We start from the raw sequence: 14,211 nt of genomic DNA on the forward strand, positions 1-14,211 counted from the left end.
AAAAAAAACTTATTTTTTCTTTTTTAGTAAACCAATAATTGAAAAAAATTCAGATAAGTCATTTTCATTTGAATTTAAAATTTTGCTTTCTGAATATATAATATCTTTATTGCATTCAAAATTCAAAAAGTGTCTTTAATGAAAAAGATGCTCGCCAAATCCTGTCTGTCAGTTATACAGTATCATTTCTTGTAAGAAACCTGTTTCTTTTTTGTGTGTGTTTTTCTTTTTGAGACGGACTCTGGCTCTTGTCCCTCAACCTGGAGTGCAGTGGGGCAATCTCAGCTCACTGCAAACTCCACCTCCCAGGTCATTCTCTTGACTCAGCCTCCCGAGTAGCTGGGACTACAGGCACCTGACACCATGCCAGGCTAATTTTTTGTATTTTTAGTAGAGGTGGGGTTTCACTGTGTTAGCCAGGATGGTCTCGATCTCCTGACCTCGTGATCCGCCCGCCTCGGCCTCCCAAAGTGCTGGGATTATAGGAGTGAGCCACTGCGCCCAGCTGTAAGAAACCTGTTTCTAATTTATTGTGTACCCTTAGTTCTCAGATAAATACACAAACACAATTTCTTTTCTTCTTTTTTCTATATAGATGGCATCATACAGTACATTCTTTAGCACCTTGCCATTTTTTAACTTAATATATCTTGTGGATGGTTGCATTTTAGAGCAGAAATACTTTCTCATAGTTTCTTATAGCTACGTAGTCTTTTATTTATTTATTTATTTTTAAATTTTAAGACAGAGTCTCGTTCTGTCGCCCAGGCTGCAGTGCAGTGGCCCAATTTCAGCTCACTGCAAACTCTGCCCCCCGCCTCAAGCGATTCTCCTGCCTCAGCCTCCCGAGGAGCTGGGATAACAGGCACGCACCACCAAGCCTGGCTAATTTTTGTATTTTTAGTAGAGACGGGGTTTCTCCATGTTGGCCAGGCTGCTCTCAAACTCCTGACCTCAAGTGATCCACCCGCCTCGGCCTCCCAAAGTGCTGGGATTACAGGCATGAGTCACTGTGCCCAGCCTGAATCTTTTTATATTTATTGTCTGTGGATTTTGTTTCATTCTTAGGAATGCCCTCCTTATTCCATGACTATAAGATATTTGCTAATGGTTTCCTCTGGTATAGTTTGAGTTTTCTTTTTTACATTTAAATGTTTGATGTTCCTGAGTTGTGATTCGATTTAGGTTGTTAGGTATAGTTCAAATGAATTTTTATTATTTTACATATATATTTAAATCTAATTTTATTGTTTGTTGTTGTTGTCGTTGTTGTTTTTGGAGACAGAGCCTCACTCTGCCACCCAGGCTGGAGTGCAGTGGTATGTGTGATCATAGCTCACTGCAGCCTCAAATTCCTGGGCTCCAGTTATCTTCCCACCTCAATCTCCTGAGCAGCTGGGACTACAGGCATGGACCACTATGCCTGGCCAATTTTTCAATTATTTTTATTTTTGTAGAGCCAAGGTCTCACCGTCTTGCTCAGGCTGATCTCAAGCTCCTTGGCTCAAGTGATCCTCCCTCCTTGACTTCCCAGAGTGCTGAGATTACAGGTGTGCCCCACTGTACCTGGCCTCAAATGGATTTTTAATAAGTTAACCTGTTTATTCCAATGATAATTCAATCCTTGATTGAGTAATCCGCCTTTTCCACAGTAATCTGAATTGTCCCCTTTATTAAATATTAAATTTCTATGTGTATATGTGGGTGTATTTTTGGTTTTCTGTTCTATTTCATTGATTGGTCTTTTCATGCATTAATAAAATTATAGCCTTTTATTTATTGAAGTATTGTACTATTTAATACATGGATAGGACTAAGCCTTTTTCATGCCTGTTTTTTGTAAAGCTTGTAGTTTAGGAATTATTTTAAAATTTTTACATGGTTTAAAAAATCAAAAGGATGATCTTTTATGACATAAAATTATATAAAATTCAGTTTGTGTTTATAAATAAAGTTTTATTGGGACAGAGCAGTACTCATCATTTATGTATTGCCTCTGACCCCTTTTGCACTGCATTCGATGAGTGGATAATTTTTTTTTTTTTTTTTGAGGTAGGATCTCACTCTGTTGCCCAGGCTGCAGTGCAGTGGCATGATCTCAGCTCACTGCAGTCTTCGCTTACCTGTCTCAAACTGTTCTCCAGCCTCAGACTCCTGAGTAGCTGTGACTATAGGCATGAGCCACCATGGTTGGCTAATTTTTTTTTTAATTTTTAAAATTCTATTTATTTATTTATTTATTTATTTATTGTCTTTTGAAGAAATGGGGTTTTGCCATGTTGCCCAGGCTGGTCTCCAACTGCTGAGTTCAAAGTGAACTGCCTGCCTTGGCCTCCCAAAGTGCTAGGATTACAGGTGTGAGCCATTGAACCTGGCCTGAGTGAGGCTGGTTTTGACACAGACTTCATGCCACAGAGTATAAAATATTTACTGTCCGGCCCTTTATAGAAAATGTTTGACAATTGCTCTAAATTACCAAAAGAGCTAATTTACTCTAAATACATTGGATATCTGTAAAAAAATTTTCGGTGAAATAATTATTAGGATATGATTTAGGGCCAGGCGCAGTGGCTCACACCTGTAATCCCTCCAGTTTGGGAGGCTGAGGAGGCAGATTGCTTGAGCCCACAAGTTAGAGATCAGCCTGGGCAACATAGGGAGACCCCCATCTCTACAAAAAATAGGCAAATTAGCTGGGTGTGGTGGCTCAGGCCTGTAGTGCCAGCTACTCAGGAGGCTGAGGCATAAGAATTGTTTGAGCCTGGGAGGTAGAGGTTGCAGTGAGCCCAGATTCCACCATTGTACTCCAGCCTGAGTGACAGGGTGAGACCGTGTTGGAAAAAAATAAAAAATAAAAAAAAATGGATGATTTAGGCCAAGGCTTGGGCCCAGTGGCTCATGCCTATAATCCCTCTACTTTGGGAGGCTGAAATGGGCCAATCTCTTGACCCCAGTAGTTCAAGATCAGCCTGGGCTACTCAGGAGGCTGAGATGGGAGGATTGAATGAGTCCAGAAGGCTAAGGGTGCAGTGAGCTGTGATCTTGCTACTGTACTCCAGCGTGGAGGATAGAACAAGACCCTGTCTCAAAAAAAAAAAAGAAAGAAAGAAAAGAAAAGAAAAGAACATTTTTTAAAAAAAGATATGATTTAATTTAAATTATTTTTGTCATCGAACTCTGTACTTCCTTGAGTGCGAAATAGCTGAATCTATGGTTTTAGTACAGTTACAATTATGTGAGTTTTCTCATGTCCAAAATAGAAGACATTGAAACATTTCTTTTATGTTTATATTTTCCAGTATACATTCAGTGATACTTAAAATTAAGATGGGACTGAAACTTTTATGCATTAGATGTAAATATTTTTCTGGTATATGTTTAGGTTAGAGGGCCAATGATTGGCTTTCTATAGTATTTTTGTTCGCTATAGGTTCTCTGATTCAACATTAAGTCTAGTGTCCTTGAGAATAATTTTTTGACTTTTATTGAATTTATTGGAGCTATTCCCAGTGTTTTTTCTCAGGTTTGATAGAAATATCACTGCAGACTTTCTCATACTAGTTGTATTAATAGGATTTCTCTCCAGCAAGCTACATAGTAAGAGAATTCCAACTGAAGGACTTCGATTTTTAATGTATAAATAGGACTTTTCTCTCATTTATTTATTTTCGCTACACAATAAAGTGGTAAGGATTTTTCTATAATATTAGTTTTTTGGTACTCAGTAAGGCCAGAACTACTGCATATACATTTTAATTATAAATTATTTGATGCTAGGGTGGGCACAGTGGCTCAGCCTGTAATCCCAGAACTTTGGGAGGCCGAGGCGGGTGGATCGCTTAAGGTCAGGAGTTTGATGATACCAGCCTGACCAACATAGCAAAACCTGTTTCTACTAAAAATACAAAAATTAGCACGCCTGTAATCCCAGCTACTCGGGAGGCTGAGGCAGGAGAATTCCTTGAACCCGGGAGGTGGAGGTTGCAGTGAGTCAAGATTGTGCCACCGCACTGCAGCCTGGGCAACAGAGCGAGACTCCATTTCAAAAAAAAAAATTATTTGATGCTTAATATTATATAACTTTGAAAGTGCTTATGAATGAAAATAATCAAGATATACTTTGTGCTTTTCACTCTTGAGGTTTTATGTGATAAAACATTGCTACCTACAGTTCATTCTCCCTCCTTGGAAAGTAGAACATTATTGAGCTCAATCAAAATGAGAGAAGTATGTAAAAGGGACCAGAATTATGTAGCATGCTTTGAACAGCAAGTAATAGGAAACACTGGTCCAGTTGGATGCTACTAAAGCACCGTATTATTGCCAATAGCAGGCATTCCAGACATATTATGCCAAGGGCTCACATTCAGTTTCTTGCTTTGCCTCCCTTTCCACTTTGTGTTGGCTTCCTCTTCAGGTTGGTAGCAAAATGCTTGTAGCTGATTCCAAAATCATATCCTGCTATAAACACTGTGAGAAGGAAAGAAGAGACAAGTTCTTTTTTGTGTCTCTCTTCAGAAATGAGACAACCTCTGCTGGAAGCCTCCTTTAGGTTTTACTTCATTTCAAAACTGGGACATGTGCCATTTCCTAAAGCAATCACTGGCAAGGGGAATTAGATTATCATGATTAGTCTAATCACCTGGAATTAAATTGATGTTAGGAGTTAGTGTCCATCAGCACTAAGCAGAGTTCTCTTTTTCTATGTTTTGATGTCACGTGAGAGTTGAAAAACTGCAACTGGTCAGCCAGAGATTGACAGAGTGATGGAGCCACTGAATAAGAAATGGATTTATGACCTGGGAACATGAGAAGCCATGCTAAATGAAACCCATACATTTGAAGCTGTCAATTTCTCATCGATTTATCTATTTGTTCAAGTATAAGGAATCTTGAGAACTCATGTAGGATGCAATAGAAACTATATTTTATTTGAGTGCATATTTGTTAACATATTCCTGCTTTTTAAATACTCTACAATCAGGCTGGGTGCAGTGTCTCATGTCTATAATCCCAGTGCTTTGGGCAGCTGAGTCAGGAGGATCACTTGAGCCTAGGAGTTTGAGACTGCAATGAGCTATGATCACGACACTACTCTCTGGCCTGGGCAATAGGGAAAGACCCTGTCTCTGAAAACAAAACAAAATAATAAAAACAAAAATAGGCCGGGCGCGGTGACTCATGCCTGTAATCCCAGCACTTTGGGAGGCCGAGGCGGGTGGATCACGAGGTCGGGAGAGCAAGACCATCCTGGCTAACACGGTGAAACCCTGACTCTACTAAAAATACAATAAATTAGCTGGGCGCAGTGGCAAGCGCCAGTAGTCCCAGTTACTCGGGAGGCTGAGGCAGGAGAATGGCGTGAACCCGGGAGGCAGAGTTTGCAGTGAGCCAAGATTGCGCCACTGCACTCCAGCCTGGGCGACAGAAAGAGACTCCGTCTCAAAAAAAAAAAAAAAAAATAAGTAAATAAAATAAATAAAAACACATATAAAAACCCCTCTACCATCAGAAAGTTATTGACACTTTTGGTTTCAGATGTGTCCGTCTTGCTGTGAGTCCACATCCAGCAGGGACAGGCAAAGCCAAGAGCACTAGGGCTCCTCTCCTTCCTGTGTGTGTGCACTTTCCCATGAATATACAAAATAAAGATAATTACTTACTCCATGTGTTACACTTGCAAACCTTGCCTTTTTTTTATTGCTCTAAAATGTGAGGTAACCAAGATTGTGCATAAGTAGCAATAGACAACTTAACTGCACACTATCTCTGACTCTGTGGTCCTATATGGTACTTTGGATAATATTATTTTGATAATTATGCATGAATAATTTTTCCAGTGGCACCAGCTGGCCCTAGCTGGCAGCCACCCCTTCCCAGTATGTAAGCGCTTTGTTGTTTTGAAAGGTAATTTTAAATGTTGAATATAATTTTTTTTTTTTTTCAAGAGACTGGGTTTCACTCTCACCTCGGCTGGAGTGCAATGGCATGACCATAGCACACCTTGAACTCCTGGGTTCAAGCAATCCTCCTGCCTCAGCTTCCTGGTAGCCACCACATTAGTGAGCTGGATTTTTTTATTTTTTAAGCTTTAACACAAAAGTGAAATGGTTTCTTTATTTCACCAAAGGGTTAATAATTGAGAAAGTGATTATCAACATGTACACAAAGCTAACTAGAAGATTAGCTTTCTCAATAGAAATCCAAGTGTCCTGTTAACACTGATGTCACTTATAAGTAAATGTTTTGAAACTTTACCTTTTCTTTTTTTTATTTTTTTTTTGCCTCCCAACATAAAGGCCATACCAGAAAACCTCAGGAATGTAATAATTTATTTATAATTTTTTTCTTCAAAAAAATCCCTTAAAGTTCAGACATTAACACTGATACGCAATACCAGATAGCTCCACAGGACAGATGGAAACAGGAAAAGTCAGATGGTTGGCACTTAAAAGGACCAGTAATTAAGCAATTGAAAGTGAATTGGATTGTTGGTTAATATTTGTTCATTTGAAAGAATCAAGTGGTAGAGGTAGCCTCTTGGAATAGGGAGATTAAGTCACACCTAATGCTTCCCCTCACTGACCAAGGGGCTGGGATATCTTGTTAACGACCTCTTTTCTGTTTAATTGCATTCTGTACTCTAATTTTCTCAGATCGTATATTCTATCTTATTTTTCCCTCTGGACAGAAAGAAATCTTTGTTTACTTCACTCTATGTCTTTTCTCTGAGAAAAGGCAGTCTCCTCTCACAGGGGAAAGAAAACCCGGAGGAGGGAGAGAGGAAGGAGGGGGAAGAAGGGAAGATGAGAGAGAGAGAAGAGAGAGGAGACAGAGACAGAGAGGAGAGACAGAGCAGAGAGAGAGAAAGAGAAAAATGGAACATCAGATTAAAGTAGAAGACATGGGAGAGGGGAAGAAAAGAGGGAGCAGGAAGGCGATGCTCCAAGCTCTCAATTTCAGGACTGTGCAAAATGATTTTCCAGGAGATGCACGTGTGGTCTCATATTTCTCACAATAGTCCATCCAGACTCCCTCCTCAGGTCTGTCTCCCACTACCAAAACCCAATGTAGCCAGTCTTGCTGCCTTACCTGGAGGGAGGACCAGGACCTGGTGCCAGGTCTGTGACTCCACTGCTGTCCCTGAACAGACTTGTTGGAGGCATTCACATTTCTCTCCACTCTTGGGGAAACAGCCTGCAACAGGAAAGGAGTGGGTGTTAGTGTTTTCTCAGGGCCACCTGGTGGTCCTAGCTTGCTACACCCCGTTTTCTGACTGAGAGGAAGCAGCAAGTGTGACTTAATCTCCTTCTTGCAAGGGGCTACCTCTTCCACTTTCTTCCACTTGATTCTTTTTTTTTTTTTTTTTTTTTTGAGTTGGATTCTCGCTCTATTGCGCAAGCTGGAGTGCAGTGGTGCAATCTCCACTCACTGCAACCTCCACCTCCCAGGTCAAGTGATTCTCCTACTACAGCCTCCCGAGTAGCTGAGATTACAGATGCATGCCACTATGCCCGGCTAATTTTTGTGTTTTTAGTAGAGATGGGATTTCACCATGCTGGCCAGGCTGGTCTCGAACTTCTGACCTCAGGTGATCTGCCTGCCTCGGACTCCCAAAGTGCTGGGATTACAGGCGTGAGCCACCGGGTCTGGCCGTCCATTTGATTCTTTAAGATGAATGTCTGTGGGGCACAGAAAGGGGCTCAGCTGAGGGGGCTTATGGGTATTACCTAGGGTGCAGCGTCAGGGTGGGGTAACTGCTGTCGCTGCTGTCACAGCTACAGGACGAAGAGGTGGAAAGACACTGGGGGAAATATGGAATCAAATTTTTAAAAATGTTTTATTTTGGAGCTACTTGCCCCAAATCTTGAAATCAGAAAGTCCTGAGGGCTCTGTCTCAAAATTCATCCCAAATGCATACATTTTAACCACTACTGCTCTATTCTAAAACATGTTGGCCTGGGTGCTGTGGCTCATGCCTGTAATCCCAGCACTTTGGGAGGCTCAGGTGGGTGGATCACCTGAGGTCAGGAGTTCCAGACCAGCCTGGCCAACATGGTGAAACCCCGTCTCTATTAAAATACAAAATTAGCTGGGCGTGGTGGTGCATGCCTGTCATCCCAGCTACTCAGGAGGCTGAGGCAGAAGAGTTGCTTGAACCCAGGAGGCAGAGGTTACAGTGAGCCGAGATCATGCCATTGCACTCCAGCCTGGGCGAAAAGACCAAAAGTCTGTCTCAAACAAAAAAAAAAAAAAAAAAAAAAGTGACTTTTTTTTTTTTTCCTCAAATTCAAGCCCAGTGTGCAAAATAACCAAACTATTAGGATGCCTTTTGTTTTGGTTTCTTGGAATGACCACTGTTAATAAAAATGTTTGCACTTTTAATTTATATATAAAAAGGAATATTCAGGTTTGCTTGATATTCTGCAAATTTTGAATGACTCAAACATATTGTGAGTGTTCTTTTGGTTACCACCAAGCTAAGAAAAACATAAACTGACAAGTCAAAAGAAAAAAAAATTTTTTAAGAGTTATAAATTGTAATAAAATGATGTGTACTATCTAAATTAAAAAATCTTGTTTAGTTTACAGAACTGGCATATAATGTGAGAGGAGCGGGCGGGGTGGGGTAGGAGAACAAAGAAAATGTCTTGTTTCATTATAACATTGTGACATTCCATCAATATACATTTATGAGGGAGAAAATTAAAGTTCCTGGGGATTTTGTTAGTGCCCTCCTTAACTCTCATGACAATCTCCATCTCTTACGTAGAAGTGGAGTGTTTGTGATCATCTGAATCCTGTTTTAGGAACTGTCCATGTGTTTTTATAGATTATTTGGAAATTCTTTTTAAAATATTGATGTTTCTTGTTAATAATTAATGTTTAGAAATGTAAGACAGAATTTTCAAGTATTCTAGCGATCACGGATTCTAAATTTACAATGTTGTGTATGACCTTCTCCCATAAGTTAAATTTCAGCTCAAGGGCTGGAATAAGTTCCTCCTGTCATTCAGTAGGGAGAGATAAAAGAGGGTAATATTTCTGAGTGGTGGAGGGGGCCTGCTAAAAAAAAAAAAAGCATAATATTTATATAGGAAACAATGTATGATATGTAATGAGTTGCTCCATATCAGTAAAACCTTTGGAAATTAATGAGGTTTTTCTGACCTCTTGTGGAAGTCTCATTAAAAATGGCAAGAAATTAAAGAACTTTAGAAATCTTGCTGTTACCTAAGGGGGTAGCCATATAATGAAAATGGAGACTTCATCTCAAAGTCTGATAACCCGGTAATCCTGAGGAAATATTACCACCATGCGAAACAAGTAGCACTAACGCAAAGCAGTTGCCATACTGATGGGTTTGTAAATAGCATTCTAGTCCATTGTCTGCTTATCTCCAGAATGGCACTGAGGATATTCTGATAGACAGCCAAGGTTTGCTGAAAAATTGCCTGACTGTTATTCTGGACCTAAGGAATTCCAACGTATTCTTCGAGTATTCGAGTGTGGGGTGTGTGGTGTGGCACACGTTTCCCGTGACTGTTATAAAAAAGCTCCAAAATGCTTTAACAATAATAGAAAGCACACTGTGTAACCAAATGAATATTTAGAACAATTAGAAAGAAAAAAATGATTCTAACACTAAATTTTAGAAATGCCTGCAACTTTGAACCTTCCATGGCGTTGGAATTGCTAATAGGCCTCAATGGCAATTAGCGAACTCCTTCTGGGTATCCATAGGCTACGTCCATTGCAGTTAGGAATTCACGTTCTGTGAAGCAGTACTGCTGCCATATCACAAGCGTCACATTTCTAATACCTACAAAGTATTCAGATCATCTAGCTTTGTTAATAAGGTAAGCAACAATCATCCCCAAATATCCATCTAATTAGTCTCTGCATGACTAGAAATCTGAAGGATTTAGGTAGTCTTTTGGAAAAGACTTCTAAAAATCAGAGAAAAACTACCCTTGATCCTCAATGAAAGGAAATTCACTGAGGAACCATAAACTGAGGATTCTTAAGTATCTTCAGAAGAATGATCTTTGGATAGAAGACAACCAAACCAATAATCTTCAGATCAACTGTTGATTGGACACCAAGTAGACACTTCACCAAGACAATAAAACAAGATATATTTTCGGTATATTTGCCTTCCTTTAAAAATTGTGCCATCTGGTTAGCCAAAGTGCCTAGTTGTCCCCTAGAGGCCTAACCAACAGTTTTTAAGATTCTTTCACAAATTATATTTTATCTTAATCTTCCGTAGTACAAAAGTTCGCATGCCACCTAAGAAAAAGCAAAACCTTTCTTGTGCTTTTTTGCAGACTATAGCTATTGTTTTTAAATTTTTATCATTATAGTTTTAAGAGAACAGGGGTCTTGCTCTGTCACTTAGGCTGTAGTGCTGTGATACTAGCTCACTGCAGGCTCAAGCAATTTTCCCACCTCAGCCCTCCCGATAGCTGACTACAGTTGTACAGCACCTCACTGGCTATTTTTTTTAGTTTTTAGTAAAGATGAAGTCTTAGCTTTGTTGCCTTCATCTGGTCCCCAAAATCTGGGCTATCCCCACACTGCCAACCCCTGCCCTGCCTCCCAATAGTGCCTATGATTACAGGCATGAGTCGCCCACTTACCCTGATTTATTGTTTAAATCTAACTGACTAATGCAGTTTTTATCCGCTACCTGATTCCGACAACAAAAATTAATAGGTATTCAACACTTCAAAAGGCAAATTTTCCTTATCTAAGGTTCTTTCTGGAATTTGAATTTTCCTGACATATTAATTTTTACCTTTCAAGTTTTATCAATATTGAACACTGACCCTGAAACAACAAAGTAATGTCTGCTGACATTATTGCAAATAAATTATTGGAAGTCTCTCCTTGCAGTGTTAGTTCCTTATCTCAGTGACTCCCCCAGCCTCCCACTCAGCGTATATTCACATGTTGAAGAATTAATTATCCGGCACATACACTGGAGATATAAAATAGACACATACAAACACCACCATATAGACCACATATTTCAGTTATGTACAAGAACACTAAAGGACACATAACAATTATTAATGTAGAGAATAATACAGAAAAAGTTCAACTTTGATCATTATTACAAAACGTTATCAAAAAAGTGGTAAATGGAGTGAGTTTTAACAAAAAAATAATAATTTTCAATTTTTAACATCCTACTCCATAAAAAAATAATCTGAGAAAGGTACCCAGGACCTAAAATGAGGCAAGTATGGACATACAAGAGACCAACAGAGAAAACGAGGAGCACAATCCCTCATTCATTCAACAACACACAACCCAGTATTAGGAATAATATCTAGAAAAGGTGTCCAGTTCTCATGGTTCACAGCATGAAATCAATAGATAAACACAGAAAAAAATAATCTGGAGGTCCATAACCTAGTTTAATTAAAGTTTCATGTGTGGAAAAATTGAATGAAACAAGTTTATTTTAGGTTCCTTCTTGAGCTTTTTGTTTGATAGCAAATGCTGTTTGCAGCACCTCCCTAAAACATTACTGTTCAGGCAGAACAGTTTTATGGCAAAGTTAAAAGACTACCTGTCTCTCTAGAACAGATTCAGATGGAGTTGGGACATGATTTCATGGTCTGGTTTTGAAATCTATTTATTTGTTTTTGCAACCTATTGCTAGGATTAATAGCTATTTTGTTTCCATTACTTACGTGAATTTCACTAGTACATCTTGTTCAGCCTTAAATGCTACTGTGCAGTCATTATACATTCACTATGTATCTTTTGCAAAAAATGTACATGAGGGACCAACTGTATGCAGATGCAGAGAACGTTCTCCGGATAAACTTGTGACAAGTGGATTCTGACAGTGGTGTAGATCTGAACCCCCAGATGAAAGTCCTGATGGCTGACTTTGTCTTTGGTCAAAAGGGGAGGCTGAAGAGTGAAAAAGCACCTAGGAACTTGTAGTTGGGAGCTGAGAGGCATAGTTGAATCTTCCCTACCAAACATAAACATCTCCTGCTAAATATTTTAACAAGTCAAAGTTGCTCAGTGATTGTCACGCAACAAGATGTAGAAAGTCCATCTGTAACTATATTTGAAACCAGAGAGAGAGAACATTCTGCAATGAAGACCACATTAATCTTTTTACTTCCCTTCCTAGATAAATTTACCAGGATCATCACCAAATTGCCCCATTTTAGAAAACTGGCCCCTACTCCCTAAACACTTCTTAGATTCACCTATTTGACTTCTACAATCAGCTCCCTACAACACTCTTCTGTTTGTGTAAAGTTTATTTTCCTATGTTGTTTGCTCTCCCTTGATGCAGCACACCAAACTCCGTCTTGTTGGAATACACCGTGTGGTCATTGGGTGACTGCCAGCACCTGTGCAAATCTAGAGAGCCCATTTGGAGACTTCCTGCACCTCCATCTTTCAACCCCTGCCCTGGTTCATACCCAGTAGATCTGCTCCCAAATCCTTTGGATTTAGAGTGAAGAAATATTTTGATTCTGGGGCATCAGAAAGGCAAGCACTAATCAAATAAGATTAAGTTTGGCATGAAGGGATTAAGCTCAGAACAGATAATTACTTGGAATGAATTATTTTGGGAAGAGCTACCGGGATTGTACGCTCACCCTAAGGTAGTTCAAGGGGCAGGTTGTTAGGTTCCTATGTTAAGGACAGAGCCTAGGCCCTCCCTCACTTTTCCAAGTCTTTTGCTAACCAATTGCTTGGACTTGTCCTTATTCTGTATCAGGTTGGAGCAGAGCATGGACATGGGAACTAGTGCTCTCAGCAAGAAGCCGTGGTGGACCCTGCCTGAAAACTTTCATGCTCCAATGGTGTTCCACATGGAAGAGGACCAGGAGGAGCTCATCTTCGGTGAGTGGCCCTTGCTAAGGTCCCCGCCTTAATCCTTGTCTTCTCAGTTTTCACTCTTCCTGTCCCCTCCCACCTTTATCAGTCACATATTCCTACCCTGAAAGCCACCTCCCCATTCCCTAAGGGCTTGTGCTTGACAGACACTCCTCTCACCTCTTATGCTCACAGGGCATGGTGACACATACCTTCGCTGCATTGAGGTGCACAGCCACACCCTTATTCAGCTGGAGAGTTGGTTCACAGCTACAGGCCAGACTCGTGTGACTGTAGTCGGACCACATAGGGCAAGGCAGTGGCTGCTGCACATGTTCTGTTGCGTGGGGAGCCAGGACTCCTATCATCATGCTCGAGGTAGGTATTCTTGGCTGAACTGTGGTTTTGGACTTGGTGGTGGAGTTCTGGCTAAGTTGTGTGGCATCTTGGATTCTTGAAGAATCCCTTTGTGGCTAGGGAATCCAGGTGCTTCCCAGAGTCCATTGGGAAGAAAAGTGCTCATTGTTTTTGTGGCATGAGATTGCTTAAGGTGGAGAAGGTAGCTGGGAGGTGTAAATGGGTTACCTTGGAAGGCCTGGGCTGGAGTGACATCCTCCCTGCAGCCTCCCTGATGGAGTCCAGGCCTGCCAGTGGGCCCCAGTTATGGGCCCTGGTTCATTAGCCCTGGGCACATCTTTTGCAGGCCTGGAGATGCTGGAACATGTCCGAAGCCAGCCCCTGACCAATGATGACCTGGTCACCTCCATTAGCGTGCCACCGTACACTGGAGACCTGTCGTTGGCTCCCAGGATAAGTGGAACCATCTGTCTTAGCGTTCCTCAGCCTTCCCCTTACCAAGTGATTGGTTGTTCGGGATTCCATTTGAGTTCACTGTATCCGTAATTAAGGACTGATCTCCCCTGGGAAGCGGGGATGAGAGGAGAAGTCTTGGCTTCGCTTTTGGTGAGAAAGACATGAAAGATACTGAAGAAAGTGTGAATTTGTGGCTGGGACCTGTCCCTCTCAGGTCTTGTAGACATGTGTCTGAGGGAAGTCTCCTGAATGTAAGAAAGTGTTATTGGCAAAGCAATCCAATAAAATAAGCTACCTATGATGCAAAGCCTTCAATGTGCTGTCCTCTTTCCTTAGGATGAACTTATTCACCCCAGGATTTTCCTGGACCTTCAAGTGCAGACAAATGGGGAGAACGGAAAGGTGGGAGGAAGGGTCCAGATAGAGATGGAAAGTGTTCCCACCCCAACTACCTGGTGAAGTAGGCAACCAGGGAATCTGGTGAACATGAGGTAGCCAGCATTGTCCCTGATTGTCCAAGTTTGTGGGTGGGGGTGGAGG

At 40.8% G+C, this 14,211-nt stretch overlaps 1 protein-coding gene across 4 annotated transcripts in view; it reads left to right on the forward strand.

Moving 5' to 3' along the window:
* Positions 1-13,978, forward strand: part of LOC108529206 (KH homology domain-containing protein 1) — a 20,307-nt gene extending 6,329 nt beyond the window's left edge. For all 4 annotated transcript variants that reach the window (XM_017871344.1, XM_017871346.1, XM_017871345.1 and 1 more), the window contains 3 exons: positions 12,761-12,885; positions 13,054-13,236; positions 13,562-13,978. In XM_017871344.1, the coding sequence (XP_017726833.1) occupies positions 12,774-12,885; positions 13,054-13,236; positions 13,562-13,761 (495 nt within the window). In that variant the 5' untranslated portion in view covers positions 12,761-12,773 and the 3' untranslated portion in view covers positions 13,762-13,978. The remainder of the gene's footprint in view (positions 1-12,760; positions 12,886-13,053; positions 13,237-13,561) is intronic.
* The last annotated feature ends 233 nt before the right edge of the window (positions 13,979-14,211 follow it).

Source organism: Rhinopithecus bieti, unplaced genomic scaffold (assembly GCF_001698545.2).
Source record: "Rhinopithecus bieti isolate Rb0 unplaced genomic scaffold, ASM169854v2 scaffold_4709, whole genome shotgun sequence".
NCBI lineage: Eukaryota > Metazoa > Chordata > Mammalia > Primates > Cercopithecidae > Rhinopithecus > Rhinopithecus bieti.